General features: G+C 36.2%; 1 protein-coding gene across 1 annotated transcript; it reads right to left on the bottom strand.

Annotated features, from left to right (window-relative positions):
* Positions 1-11,475: 11,475 nt before the first annotated feature.
* PHYBLDRAFT_115321 (hypothetical protein) lies at positions 11,476-12,709 on the bottom strand (the record flags this gene model as incomplete). The annotated part of the gene is made up of 4 exons (XM_018428451.1): positions 11,476-11,766; positions 11,850-12,064; positions 12,213-12,376; positions 12,432-12,709. 4 exons carry the CDS (start codon positions 12,707-12,709, stop codon positions 11,476-11,478), a joined length of 948 nt encoding a protein of 315 aa, XP_018288444.1.
* Positions 12,710-13,482: the final 773 nt, after the last annotated feature.

The following is a 13,482-nucleotide window of genomic DNA, read 5'->3' as shown; positions in this document are numbered from 1 at the left end:
TATTAACATATTAGATTTATTAGCAAGAAAAAGTCAGTATTTAGTTATGAAGTTTATTATCTACTCAATTATAATATATATTATAATTAGATTATATTATATTTACTCCTTAACTAATATTAGTATTATAATTCTATTATTATAGTTATATATTATACTTTTTTAGCTTTTTTTATATTAGATAATTAAAAATTTCTACTAAATTAGCTTTATATAACTTTAAGATATTTTATTTAGTAGTATGATATAATTATTTTATTCATTTTAAAGATATTATTTATGATATTAACTATAAGAATTGTTGATCTGACTACTTAATTATTTGTATATATATATTAATATAATTATAATTACTAAGCTATCACAATAAAACTATTTTCTTGTATATGATAAATCTAATAATATAAAGCTTGTTGATGCTTAAAATAATAAATATTATTGAATTATATTTATCTCTACATAGCCCTCCCTGCTCACTTTAACTTTAGTCTTATCTTGTATTCTTGTCTTATCTTATCTTATCTAGCTCTTATAACAGCTAACAATTTCTTATTATAGTATATAATATTTTTAGAAATATATTTATTTTACTTTAAAGAAAGTTTTTCTATAATTAAATTACTTGTTATGAATAAAACAATTCAATATTTATTAGTTAAAGATAAGATACCAGAGTTTGAATATAGCTAAATTATATACTTTTATAAAGTCAAAAAGAAATTAGCTGATATTATAAAGCACATATTTATCTTTTAAATAATAGTCAGTATACGTACCAAATACTAGAGAAGAGAGTAGTATTTTAAAGCTAAAGTCTAGATAAGAAGATAAAAAAAGCTCAGTATAATATATATTAAAAGTTCTGTTTGAGTACAAGATTTAACTCTTCTAAAAGTTATATATATACATTATTATTATTATTAAACCAATTAATAGCTGCTAATATAATTATATATAAATATGTTGCTTTTAAATATCTTGAAGCTGAAAACTCTGGTGTTTATATATTTGTTTCAAAGTCAAACTTAATATTTAAGAGAAAAAAACTGATTGCAGAGTCAAAATCAGAAACAGCCGTTATATTAAAAACTAAAGTAAAGTAATATAGACTAATAAGCCACGATTTATATCAAAAAATAAAATTTAAATCACTTATATAAGAAATTGAACAATAGATAGAATATCTTATTCAAATTTCAAAGAGACGATGTCAGCTGCCATACTGTAAAGAAATTATTATCAAATTACACTATTTGATTTCTAGTTATTTCAAAGTTTAGATATAAATATAATCAAGTAAAGTCTAAATGCTTTAAAAGACATATATTGAGAGAAAAGAGTCTATTAGTAATTCTTAAGAACTTAAAACTTATAATATCTGGAAATAGAAGAGACTTAATATAAACCATCTCTGTACTACTATAGCAAGTATAGCAGATAGAGTTCAAGCAGTAATAAAAGCTTATTATAATCACTGCTCATGCTATAACTTTCTTTTATTTTTATAAAATATAAATTTATATCTATAAGAAAATCAAGTTTTATCTTATTCGATTGAGTTTTTTTAGAAGATATAAAGAGCTTTATATGTATTGTGCTTTGAAGTACAAAATAAGAAATAGGATGATAACTTCTTTCTCAAAAGTTTAAGGCTTCATAAAGCTATTAATTTATTATCTGACTTAATCGAAACAAAAAAAGTTGTGATTTCAAGGACATAATAATTATATGCATTCATATATCTTTCATATATTTCAACGGTAAACATGTAATTCTATTACACGCTTATATATTATGCTAACTAGTAAATTATGTATAGAGTAATTATTATATAAAATAAAGGAGTAAAGAAAAATACACAAAGACATTATACTGTGTGATCGGCATACATTGCCCATAGCCCTTGACTGATTTTCTCAAGGTTCAGGGTAAGATTTTCATGAATAAGTGCTGGTAAAGTCTCTCGTTTCAGTCCAAGCCATTCAACAGGAGGGGTAGCATCTGCCATAACTTGTAACTGAGGGTAAAAATTAACTGGAACTTTACTCTTGTATTCAAGTTTCTCCTCAGAGTTATCTTGAACTTCATCAAGAAGTTCGTCCTTGTGTACTACAAACGCACTACTTGAGCCAGAAATTGCATCCTTTGATAAAACCTTTGCTGGCCGCTCTTTTGCAGACAGAGTTTCTGATGTCATCGCTAATCCAATTTGAGCACTAACACCAACCCCACTATCAACACTATTCGTATCTTCTGATTGATGCAGCATGTTCGACGGATTTAATGTTTCGCTTATAGGAGTTTGGGGCAGTGTATTAAATTCAGGTTCAAGAGCTCGGTTTAACTGAGAGGTAAACATTGTATGCATTTCTTGAAGATATCGCATCAGCCCAAGATTAAGCGAAACACTGATGCGCCCACCAAATTTAGCTGCAAATACATGTTCAACAAGCCGGTGTACTTGATTAGAGTCCATAGTCAGCGTTGTGGAAGGTATGCCAACGATATTTGTCCCAGACTTTGCAGGCATAGCAATTGGATTATCTTGCAATGTACCAGTTGCTCGGGAAAGTGTCTTTAAATATTCGATATGATGATCCATAATATCCTTCCCGGGAACATTCTTTAATAGTGCTGCCGAAGTTAAACTCAGAACTAGTTTTCGATGAATACTTGATTGACCCTGCTCATCTGTGAGTGGTGTCCGTTCTAGTAGCACCTTAATCATCTGAGCACTGATCTCCACATTATCCGTGTCTTGGAATTGACTGGGGTATATAATAATTCCAATAGAGTGACAAACAAGTTCAACAGTCGTTCGAGCCAGCATAATTTTGTTTTGATGTGCCTTTGATATATTGTCTACATCTTTTTGAACAGATTTCTTCTCGGCCGATTCTGGCTTTTTAAATGCGAGTGGCATGTCTTGAATACTGGCTTCGGCCTTCTTCTTTTTCAACAGCTCATTAAACTTGCTGTACATTGTCACAATAATAGGAACTGTTTTGATCGATAGTCTGGCAAGTAACGGCTTCATATCAATACCAATCGAAAGTAAATATGAATCATTGGATTTTACGGCATTAGATTGGAATTTAACTGTTCCCTGTATAAGGTCTAAGATGTTTTGATATTCGTATTCAAACTTTGCTCGAGCACCTTGCATAAGCAAGAAAGAAGTAGCATTGCAAGTTCTCTCTGGCTTACTAGGATTTAGCAAGTCTACCACCAATTTTATAGAAATTGGAGACACCAGCGCTTCACCAGAGAGTCTCCCTTCGGACGAGATATACACTTCGTCAATGTAAGCATCCAATCCTTTGGACTTAAACGGTAGATTGTATGTGTTGATAGTGAGGTTCTTTGGCTTTAACGCGATTCGACCAATAGCTTGTCCCATGTCAACAGAAAGTTGAATGCTTTGGAAGTGAGCAGCAACGCGTCTGGCAAAAGGAAGCGGATTGACTGTAGTATAATTCTCTTGTAGTACTTCAGGATTTTCCTTATTTTGAATGCTTAGTTCACTGTTTCTAATATCGTCGGTAAATTGTGAAGGTGCAAACCAGAATGTGTTGATGTTTAACAAGTCATTAAGATAGCGAATATTAACATCTGCAACAATCGATTCCACATCAACGATAATCGAGATATCATCCTTCTCGGCCTCCTCTCCTCTTTGAGATCCCAACATAGCATTCAGAAGAACACGATCAACAGCCGCAGTAAGACAAGCTTCTGGAGAGAAATTGTGCTTGACAATAACAGATATATCACTTATATAACCTAGACAGCTCATGGTTCTCGAGGACGTTCCAGTCGAAAACGAATTCATCAAGAACTCACCCTTCTCCCATCCAAGAGAGCAGACTACCTTAGAGAACGGTTGGCAGCTGAGATCAAGCTTAGAACGAGATAACCTTAACAGAAGAGAAGCATTTACGCCATATCCAATAGAATCAGATCCCTCCTTAACAACCTGCTCGCTAGACTGTTGGATTCCAAGCTTGAGACCAGCAACAACCTCATGTAAGAATTGAACAAGAGAAGGATGGAGGGTATTGTCGCTCTCATGGACTAAAATGTCACCATGAAAGCGCTTTGGCATACCCGATACAGAAGATAAAGATCCAAGAGGAGTTTGATATGTAAACCAAGCACTTATTCCCGGGAGTTTTATAGTGACCATATTAGTTTCAGTTGCCCTTCCATAGTACAATGTTTCTGGCTTAGATCTTAAAGACTTGGATACATCTTTTTTGCGCTTGTTGTCACCCGAGTGTCGCTTCGGATAGAGCCTTAAAATACCACTGAGATACTCAATCTTTCCTTTGATATCAACATAAATCAACTCAGTGACTTCTTGTTTCACAATCGGTGTATTCTCAGGCGATAGATCCATGCTTGTCTTAGCAGAAAATGCATCCACACGGTCCATACTCTTAACGTAAATTGCCCCAAGTGTGTTGATATAGTCCGTAATTGTACCATCAATATCGACCTCGAATCCGCAAACTCTTGCATCGATTGTAACAAACTGACGAGGTTTTTCACTGCGCGTGTACAGATTGCAGCTGATAGACGGAAGAAGCATTCGATTCATCCGAGGATGATTCTCTGCCATAAAATGCTCCTCTTTGTTCTGATCAAATTTATTCACAAACTGCAAAGATATATTCTCCAGCCCAACCTCACACTTTTCAATGTTTTGGGTGTCGAGACGGAGGGAGGTAATTGAAAACAGAAGAGCGTTTATCTCCCTAGGCTTGTACTTGGTAGAACTATCTGAATTTTCGAGGGGAATTGCCACACCAAGGCGCTGTAAGTATATGGAAAGTCTCTTTCCTCTTAACAGCGATTGTTCTTCATCTTCCTTCACTGGAGTATCACTCTTAAAAGACTGGACCAGAAGCTTTGTGTTGTTTGCTAATCTTTCCAGATCCATTTTCTTCATTTCCTTCCGTTTCTTCAACTCTGTTTCATAATATATATACATTTCTGCAAGTTTACCAAGAGCAATTGGCTGCATAACGGTTTGAATCTTCGGGAAATTAATATGATATGATTCCAGATTGTTCATGACATGGTCGTCGTTTGCTTTACACTCTGTCTGAAGGGGATCTTCGGGATTATAATTACTGACATCAAAGTCGATCATAATATATGCTAGTCGATTGCGTTGATACTTTTCTTCTTCCTTTGACCGCGGCTTGTCTTCCACTCCAACGCCACTGTTGTGGTCCAGAGATAAAGCGAAGTCATGTCCTTGAATCTTCCACACAGGAGAAGCGTTGCTTTCAGAAGAAGGACCGCTTGAAAGTTTAGCTTCAAGCATATTGGATTCAAATATACCGACTGCAGACGGACTAGTAGCTGCCACACGCAGGCCATCCAAACAGATCTCAATACAGTACGTCAACTCTTTATCATGTTTTCCCGTCAGTTCTGTATCAACTACATTGTTTGCCTCACGCCGTTGTTTGGAGTATGAAAGAACTTCAAGCAATTCACCAATCTCATTTCCAAGCAGAGAATGGGCAGTTAAAAGAGAGTCAATCATCCCCACGTTCAATGGAAGAGAAATAAAATCAATTGATATCTTGGATCGTAATATAAGCTTGTATTCTCCAGAATCTTGCAACTCGCTGTAGATACTTCCGTTGCTTCGAATACCAGGAATACTGAATATACCACCAGCATAATCTTCTGAGCCAGCCAAAGTAGCAGTATGTGGTGGGGGTGACTTGGTAATTATGTGCAACGTTTGCTTTGATATCTGAAACGCATATTTTCTTAAAGGCGCACCTTTTTGCTGTAATTCATGGACCATCACAAAAAAGTCTTCAATATTGTATTCGATACTCAGCGAGGGAAGTAAATCACTTCGCGCAACAAATTGGTTCAAAAGAAACTGAAGCTTGATGTCGTACTTTGGACCTGGTGCTTTTGTAGGCTGCAGAGGAGATGAATCGAATTTTCGTTGCTCTTCCCACTCCTTCAGCAAGTTTTGATACATAAAGTGATACGTTTTGCCTTGCTCTGTTCTCCAGTCCTCAACGAAGCCATACAACTTTAAAAGACTTTGAGGAGCGTGTACATGGAATTTGTGAATATTTGAGAACACATTCAAGACCTGTTTGCTGTTTTCTGTACGAACATGGCGCTTGGAAATACGCGGAGACTGACTCATATTAGCATTCAAGTTGACTCCGTCAAGTATGATCACCAATAGTTTGTTTGCAAGAGGATGGCTGTGTCTTGCCATATCATAAACTCGAATATCAATGACATCAAGACCTCCGCCAGCCTCAAAAATAATTCGATTGCTCAGTCCACCCAGGTTTCTGCGCGAGGCCTTGTTGGAACTTCTGATCCCAGAGCCGGTGTCCGAATCTGCTTTTTCCGAAGACGCTAGAAGCGAAAGTGTAGTAAGCTTTGGATTAGAAAATAAAGCGGATGATTGTAAAGCTTTGATAAAGCTTTGCATTCGAAGTTTTTGAGCCATTGCACAAATATCTATCTCATCAACTGACACCAAGACCTGGGCAAGAATGTCTACTTTAGCCATAATGTTGTGCAAGCTGAACGAGTCTGGACCGTCTTCAGAAAGGAGGCCGCTGTCTCCGTAGGTTAGATGGGCAGTATTATTACGTTCAAGAATAGGATAGCTACTGGCATGGGACAGACTCCTCAATTTTCCCGTAAACATTCGTTGAACCATTAGCATATGCTTTGCAAAAGCAAGCAATACCGGATTTGCCGTAATATTTATAGAGCCTATGCTGGCTTTGGCGACCAGATCCAGATAACCGTCTTTTACGGAAAGTATCTTTTTGGTTGTACCATCCACGACAGTTTCCACAACAGAGGATTGTTTGTACATGCTTTCGAGCACAAAGTCAAAGGGACCAATAACAAGACTATTGTGGTCTTGCTCTTTTTCTTCTTCATAGATGTAGAATTCCAATCGCTCTACTTTAATTTTCGCGAGGTTTACGGAAGATATCAAGAACTCGACAACAGGATCTGTTTTGCTCTCCGTTATTTCGAAATTTTTCACCTTTTGCTTGAACGGTTGAGTTAAAAGACGGCAGTGGGACACCGCATTGGATCCAATTTCCCAGTTTCTCCATCGTGAAAAGGTGGTGACTACATTGACAAACATATCTCTAGAATCAACGTTCTCAATCGCACCGCCTGAAGTCAGCCGGTATTGGAGTCTTTCTCGTTCAGATGAAGGCATAGAGCGCAAACAATGACGCATACGTGCAAGCAACTTCCAACCCACATCGTTTCTGAAGTTACGTGACCCTAGCCGAAGTATGTTTGTCGGCTTTGTCAAGAAAAGAGGATCGCTCTTGACATGGGTACGAGTCGAAAAGTTGGCAATCTCGTGGATGAATACTTGGATCTGGCGTGAACGACGGTCCTGAAAACTGCTCATAATGCTTTTGAGATCATTTACAAACACAAGCCAAGAGTACACAGCACCAGAAAGAATCTCTGCAGATTCTGTAATGATAACGGCAGAGATGTTTCCTATGGCGAGATTCAGATAATTTGGTTTGGTTGCCCCTAACCATTTCAGCCCAAGGTTGTTCAGTACAAAATCAATGACAATCAGCTCATTGATAAGATCGTCTTCACTTGACTCGTTTTGTGGCGAATATTGGTGTTTGCGTTGCCAATTATGAGGGATTCCGAACAGAATAGGGCGGCTGGATTCACGTCGACCACTGATATAGCGTACTTTGCAATCGAGTTTACCGATATCAATGTGTACTCGGGATTCCTGAAGGACAAGTTTTGACTCTGCAACAGATTTCTGTTTTTCATCATACGCAAAATCCTGGAATTTGAAGCTGCAGATCATGTACAGTTTTTCGAGTACAATATCTGCCGAGCAAAGTAGAGCATCCTCTTGATCATATTTAGTATTAATGTGTGATTGTCCATGTTTGTACACTGGAAGGTCGTCTGGAATCATAACGTCTTGAATAAAATGTAGGTAGGTCCGTGGCATTAGGATAGCAACCCGACTACATATAAATTGATCAGTGAGGTAACGGGTAAGCTGTGCAATATATTCAATTTGCAGAGAGTCCAACATTGTTTCAAGATCCCAATCCTATATAAACAAGAATATACACACCAAAGAATAAAAAACAAGACAGGGCAAATTAGTTAAATATTCTTGCTCTTCAAATAATGCACTATCATTTATTTTTCTTTAATAGATAACAAAAAAGGAAAAAAGAAATCTCACTCACATCTTTATTGATAGCCTCCGTAAGTTCTTGAGCAATTTTTACAAAAATTGGGGTTAGAAGAATAGTTACTGGGCTCGTGGCTTCTATGATAGTGGTCGCAGTTGTTTCGTTTTCCTTTCGATTATCGTTGTCATTATCTTCCTGGGGTTCTTGACCATCGTCTTCAAAGTCTGCAAATGTGGAGTCCATCTTTTCACCTGTATCAAAATTTAATCCACGTCCTCGACTATCTTCATTATCCTATTAGACACACATACACACATAGAAAAGAAGAAAAAAGATAAATAAAAGGGTGATATAAATATTCGTTGTTGTTTAGCAAACAATGTCGAAAGCAAGTCATACGTTTTGGGGTATAAAGGATGTCCTCGGAGGAGGAAGGTAAGGATGAAAGAAGCTGTGACCATGGTTGCTCGATGTAGCCCTCTTGACACGGTATCGTTTTAGATACCCACTATATGGAATTGAAGGCGGAATCGATGCTTCTGCTGTGCTGTTTTTGGAAGCATGATACTCAAAGCTTCGTCTTTTTATTTGTATTTCTTCTTCTAATATAAGAATTCAGAACACAAGCTGTATATGCATAGAAAAAAATACCTTCACTGTCGATTTCACCAGCAGATTCATTGCTAGCATCTTCATAACCATCTGATGCATAGTCCAAATCAAAATCCATATCAAAGTGTGTTTGTGAGTCAGGATACTGTGAATATGAAATAGCTGTGTGAAACGAGTCATCGTCTCGAGAGATGCCACTTTGGGCTGAGTGCCGATGCTTAGACGACCTAATACATCCATTGATTAATTTGCACAATTTTTGGCTTTCAAAGAGCCCATACCTTGCATCTGGTTCATATACACATGATTCCACATCAGAGTCAGAATAGTTATCACCATACGATGAGGCGCTTGGGACACTACTTCCTTTGGCGTAGTGGTATGAAGATTCAGGATTGCTGGTTGATCTGGTTAGATTAGATTCAGCATCACAAGGTTCTACAACTCCTTCATTGTCTATATCATATAAAAACAAACAAACAATGTATACATGTGCGCGTATTTTTTTTTTTTGAAATTATTAATATGTTATAGTATTATATATATTTCTAGATTCTTTAGGAGTACAGATAATCTTACTCACCTAAATAAAAAGACCTGAAAGGAGGAGCATACAATACACCAACATGGTATTCTTGAGACATTCGGGTAGACACACGCGAGTTTTGTGAAACATTATCGGTATCATATAGATGAAAGCACCTTCTGGTAGGGTTGTCTTGAGTTCTAATAAAGGTTTGTTGTTCACTTCTTTCTTTACGCCAATTCTTTGTTTGGCGGAAGATAGTTATGTTGAGTCCAACTTCTAACTTGGCCACTTCTACCCATGAAAACTCATTTTCCTGTATATATATGTATTTGCCTAGAATTAGTGGATGCGTGTCTTTTTCTTTCTTTTTTAAAGTAAATAAATATTACGAGCGTTAAGGTTTACCTGGGCTAATCCAAGAGATGATTGTTCTTGATTGGCAAGACATATGGTTTGTATAGACGGAAGCTGTAGATTAATACGTTGACTGTATTTCTTATTAATCCAGTTATCAAACTCGGCCGTAATTCCGTCTTTTAGATATATTTCAGTGGCACCACTGTGGCTCATTAGGTAAACGTCAATTTCTTTTACGGTTGCTTTTACAAATGTGACATCTGGAAGTGAAACCATATCAGCATCTTCGGGCGCAGCTGGTACGGCGTTGTCTTCATCAATCAAATTGTAAATAAAGGTTTGTGCAAAGCATGTTGTCCCAAGGAGAAAAGAAGGTTTTAGTTCGCCCATAACTCGCCCAATATCAAAGTTCCAACGCCCTAAATACGTTGCTATTTCTGGCAAAGGACCATACATCAAATGCCCATGGATATTCATTTCTGCCAGAAAATTTAAATGGTAATAATAATGGTAATAGTAATAATAATAAATATATATCCCAAGCATAAGCGTATTTTTTTCTTTATATTTTTTGCACAAAATGTGCACAAGTCTATTATTTCTTCTTCTTTACCATCAATATAAACATGGTTCCGTGGATCTCTTCCGTTCTTCATTCGAAAAGGCCCACTCTTGGTATTGGGGCTAGGATTGCTATCCCGTGTCCAGGTTATTGGACTGAAATTGACATGTGTATCTACAAGGATTCTCATTAAATTAGTCAATTGTGTATATAAGCGCGTGTATATGCTTTATAAAACAAACAAATAAACCGAACACGGGTTGATGTTTACCCATATAAATATCAAGGTTTCTTAATTCTAGTTGGAGCTCCTGAAACTCCATTTGTGAGTATTGAGTACAATCGTAAAGGTTTTCTGGCAGGATAAATGCACCATCTTGAACTTTTAATAATATGTAGACCTCAAGTGGATCCTGTATTGGCTACAAGTTTGTAAGATAATCAGTTAAACCTTCAGTCAATTCGGTTATGAGAGAACTTTATAACTGAGTTTGATCGTGCATTACTTTAGAATCGGCTTGTTTCTTCCTAATCTCTTTCCATTGCTCTGGCTTGACTCTACGTTGTCGGTATTCTTCAATTGTCGAAAAGTTCACCCAGCGACCAAAGTAATTTTCTTTCAAAATAACAAGGTAACGAATGACGGTTCCAAACAATTTAACAGTAATTCCATCCAGCTAGATATATATGTGATCAATTCGTGGTAATATATATATATAAATAAAGATGGTTTTTTTTAAACAAAAAACTAACCTTTATGTCTAAATTCAAAGACTCTATATGTCGTGCTACATCAACAGAATTGTAGTATTCATATGAACCATCCAACCTCAAGTGAACACCCACACCAAACTGTGCATTATCTTCTTCCAAAAATGCATTGAGAGTGTGAGACGTTTGTAAAGATATACCAGTTCTAAATTGCTCAATCTATTGAATTTGTTATTTTTTTTTAAAAAAAAGAGCACACAAAAATATAAGTTCTTATATATATATATTAATCAATTCATTTGATTTTGATTTACCTCTAAATCAAACTGGATCGAGCTCACTTCTGGTTCAAACATAGTAAATGGCAATGTCGCATTAAAGCGAACCTTACGAGAGTTGATCTTTATAAACGCTATTAAAATTGAAAATTAAATATTGAAATATACCCACTTCATTATCCACTTTTTTTTTGGTCCCCCAGTATTATTTTTCTACATATATATCTTACTGTTGTCATCGATTGCATTGGGATTGCTGATAATGTTATGCTCATTCACACAAAGATATATAAACGGGTCGTTGATGTCAAGGTGGAATTTGTATGTGGTCGGTATAAAATAAAGAATATCCGATAGAGGTTCTGACGATAGGTCTTTGAGCATGTCTTGGAAAAGAAATATGTGATCTCTCAAAAGAAAAATACGGGGGCGGTTTGTATATGCCTTGATTTCCCACACCCGATGTGCATTCCATTCGAGAGGAGAGTTCATTAAGAGTTTCATCTATAAAATATAGGCCGACAACCAGTGCACCAGTAAATAAGTTAGAGTAATCTTAATATATATAAAGTTAAATCGTGTATTACCTCGAAATTACTTGCTTGAAGAAAAGAAGCATAATTGATACTTGTAGACACATCTACATCTTTTAGATTGATGTCAAGAGTTGACGCACACCCTTGTTGCCCCAAGACATAAGGAATAATTAATTTTACAGAAGAATCTGCTCCAGCCTTAATATCGAGCCACCCATAAGGACGGGTGTAGTAACCATCTGCACCAATATCTAGATCATCAGAATCTTCATCGTATTTCCAATCCTAAACAAAAAAAAGCAAAATCAATTAGTTAGATAAACAAAAAAACATACTATTATATTGTTGTTATGATGATGATATTTGTATGTATCTATAAAACAAAATATGATTCAATCCAATTCAATAAAATACATGCCTTTGACCTTTCCCGAGTCGGAAATCTAAGAGTAGCTTCTGTCATGAACTCAAGATGGAAATCAAAGCTGGCTGCAGCACGTTGTTGCCCAGGCAAAAGGTGAGGAGTCGGGACATTATTTCGATACGAGCTTGGAAAGAAATAGTCTTGGATGACAGAACTAAATAAAGTTTGAATTATAGCCTTCATTTCTTTGTATATATGTGTAATATTACCGTTGCCTATCTGTCCAAGGACCGTAATGTATCATTGCAGTCCAGACAGAGATTCGTACCCCCCATTCTGGGGGAAGCCCGCCGTTTCCAAAATGAACATCATTTGAATTAATCAGAGGCGGGGGTGGTAGTGTAGAAGGAACAAGGCCAGGAGAGTCAGAGTAGTAAGTGATTGCCATCTTACTGCATTCGATCATGTTGCTGACCTTGCCATATTCTTGGTGGTAAGTTGTTCCTCCTGGATTGTTGACTGGAGTTTCTCTTTTTTGAGAGTTCATTAACGTGTGGATGTGTTGCATCCCGCCATACTGCCTAGCCTTTGATGAAGGGATAAACCATCGGAGAGGATGAAGTAACATTCTACAGAGTCTACTATATAGATTTTAAAAATAATCTTTAGAATTCTTGAACAAGATTACATTGCATTGAATCAAATTGAAATTGCAATTGAATCAAATTGAAATTGCAATTGAAATTATTTTCTTTCTTTCTTTCTTTCTTTTTATCTCTTTCTTTCTTTCTTTCTTTTTATCTCTCTCTTTCTTTACTTTGTATCAGATGTTTCGGGCACTACGTTTACTTTACTGAAATCCATGTTTTCCTTGACATGAACTTGTAGTTTTCCCAAAACAAGATCCGTAATTGTCTTGAAATGGTCCATTGTTGTTCGCGAAGGCGCAGTGCTAACAATCCCACTTGCTTGGGCCACCTGACAAACCAACATGGTCTGAAGCTCTGCATTACCGATCATGACAGCACCTGTAGTACATTCAAACTCGATTGGAACAAGTCTTTGAAAAAGTGAAGTTTCAAAGCCAACTTGATCATGACTTTCAGGATCAATTGAAGATTGTAATTCTTTAAAGAAACAGAGAAAAAAAGAGAGAAGAAAAAAAAATGAATTTAATGGAGTTAAAGAGATATGGTAGAGAGGGGGATTTATTATTATAAAATGGAGGTAATAATAAGGATTAATAGATATAAAGAATTGTTTTGTATTATAGTGATTATAATATCTTATTTTACCTTGCATGGTTGGGGTTTGTTTCGC

This window comes from Phycomyces blakesleeanus (assembly GCF_001638985.1).
Source record: "Phycomyces blakesleeanus NRRL 1555(-) unplaced genomic scaffold PHYBLscaffold_18, whole genome shotgun sequence".
NCBI lineage: Eukaryota > Fungi > Mucoromycota > Mucoromycetes > Mucorales > Phycomycetaceae > Phycomyces > Phycomyces blakesleeanus.
This window is presented reverse-complemented; position numbering and strand designations above follow the sequence as displayed.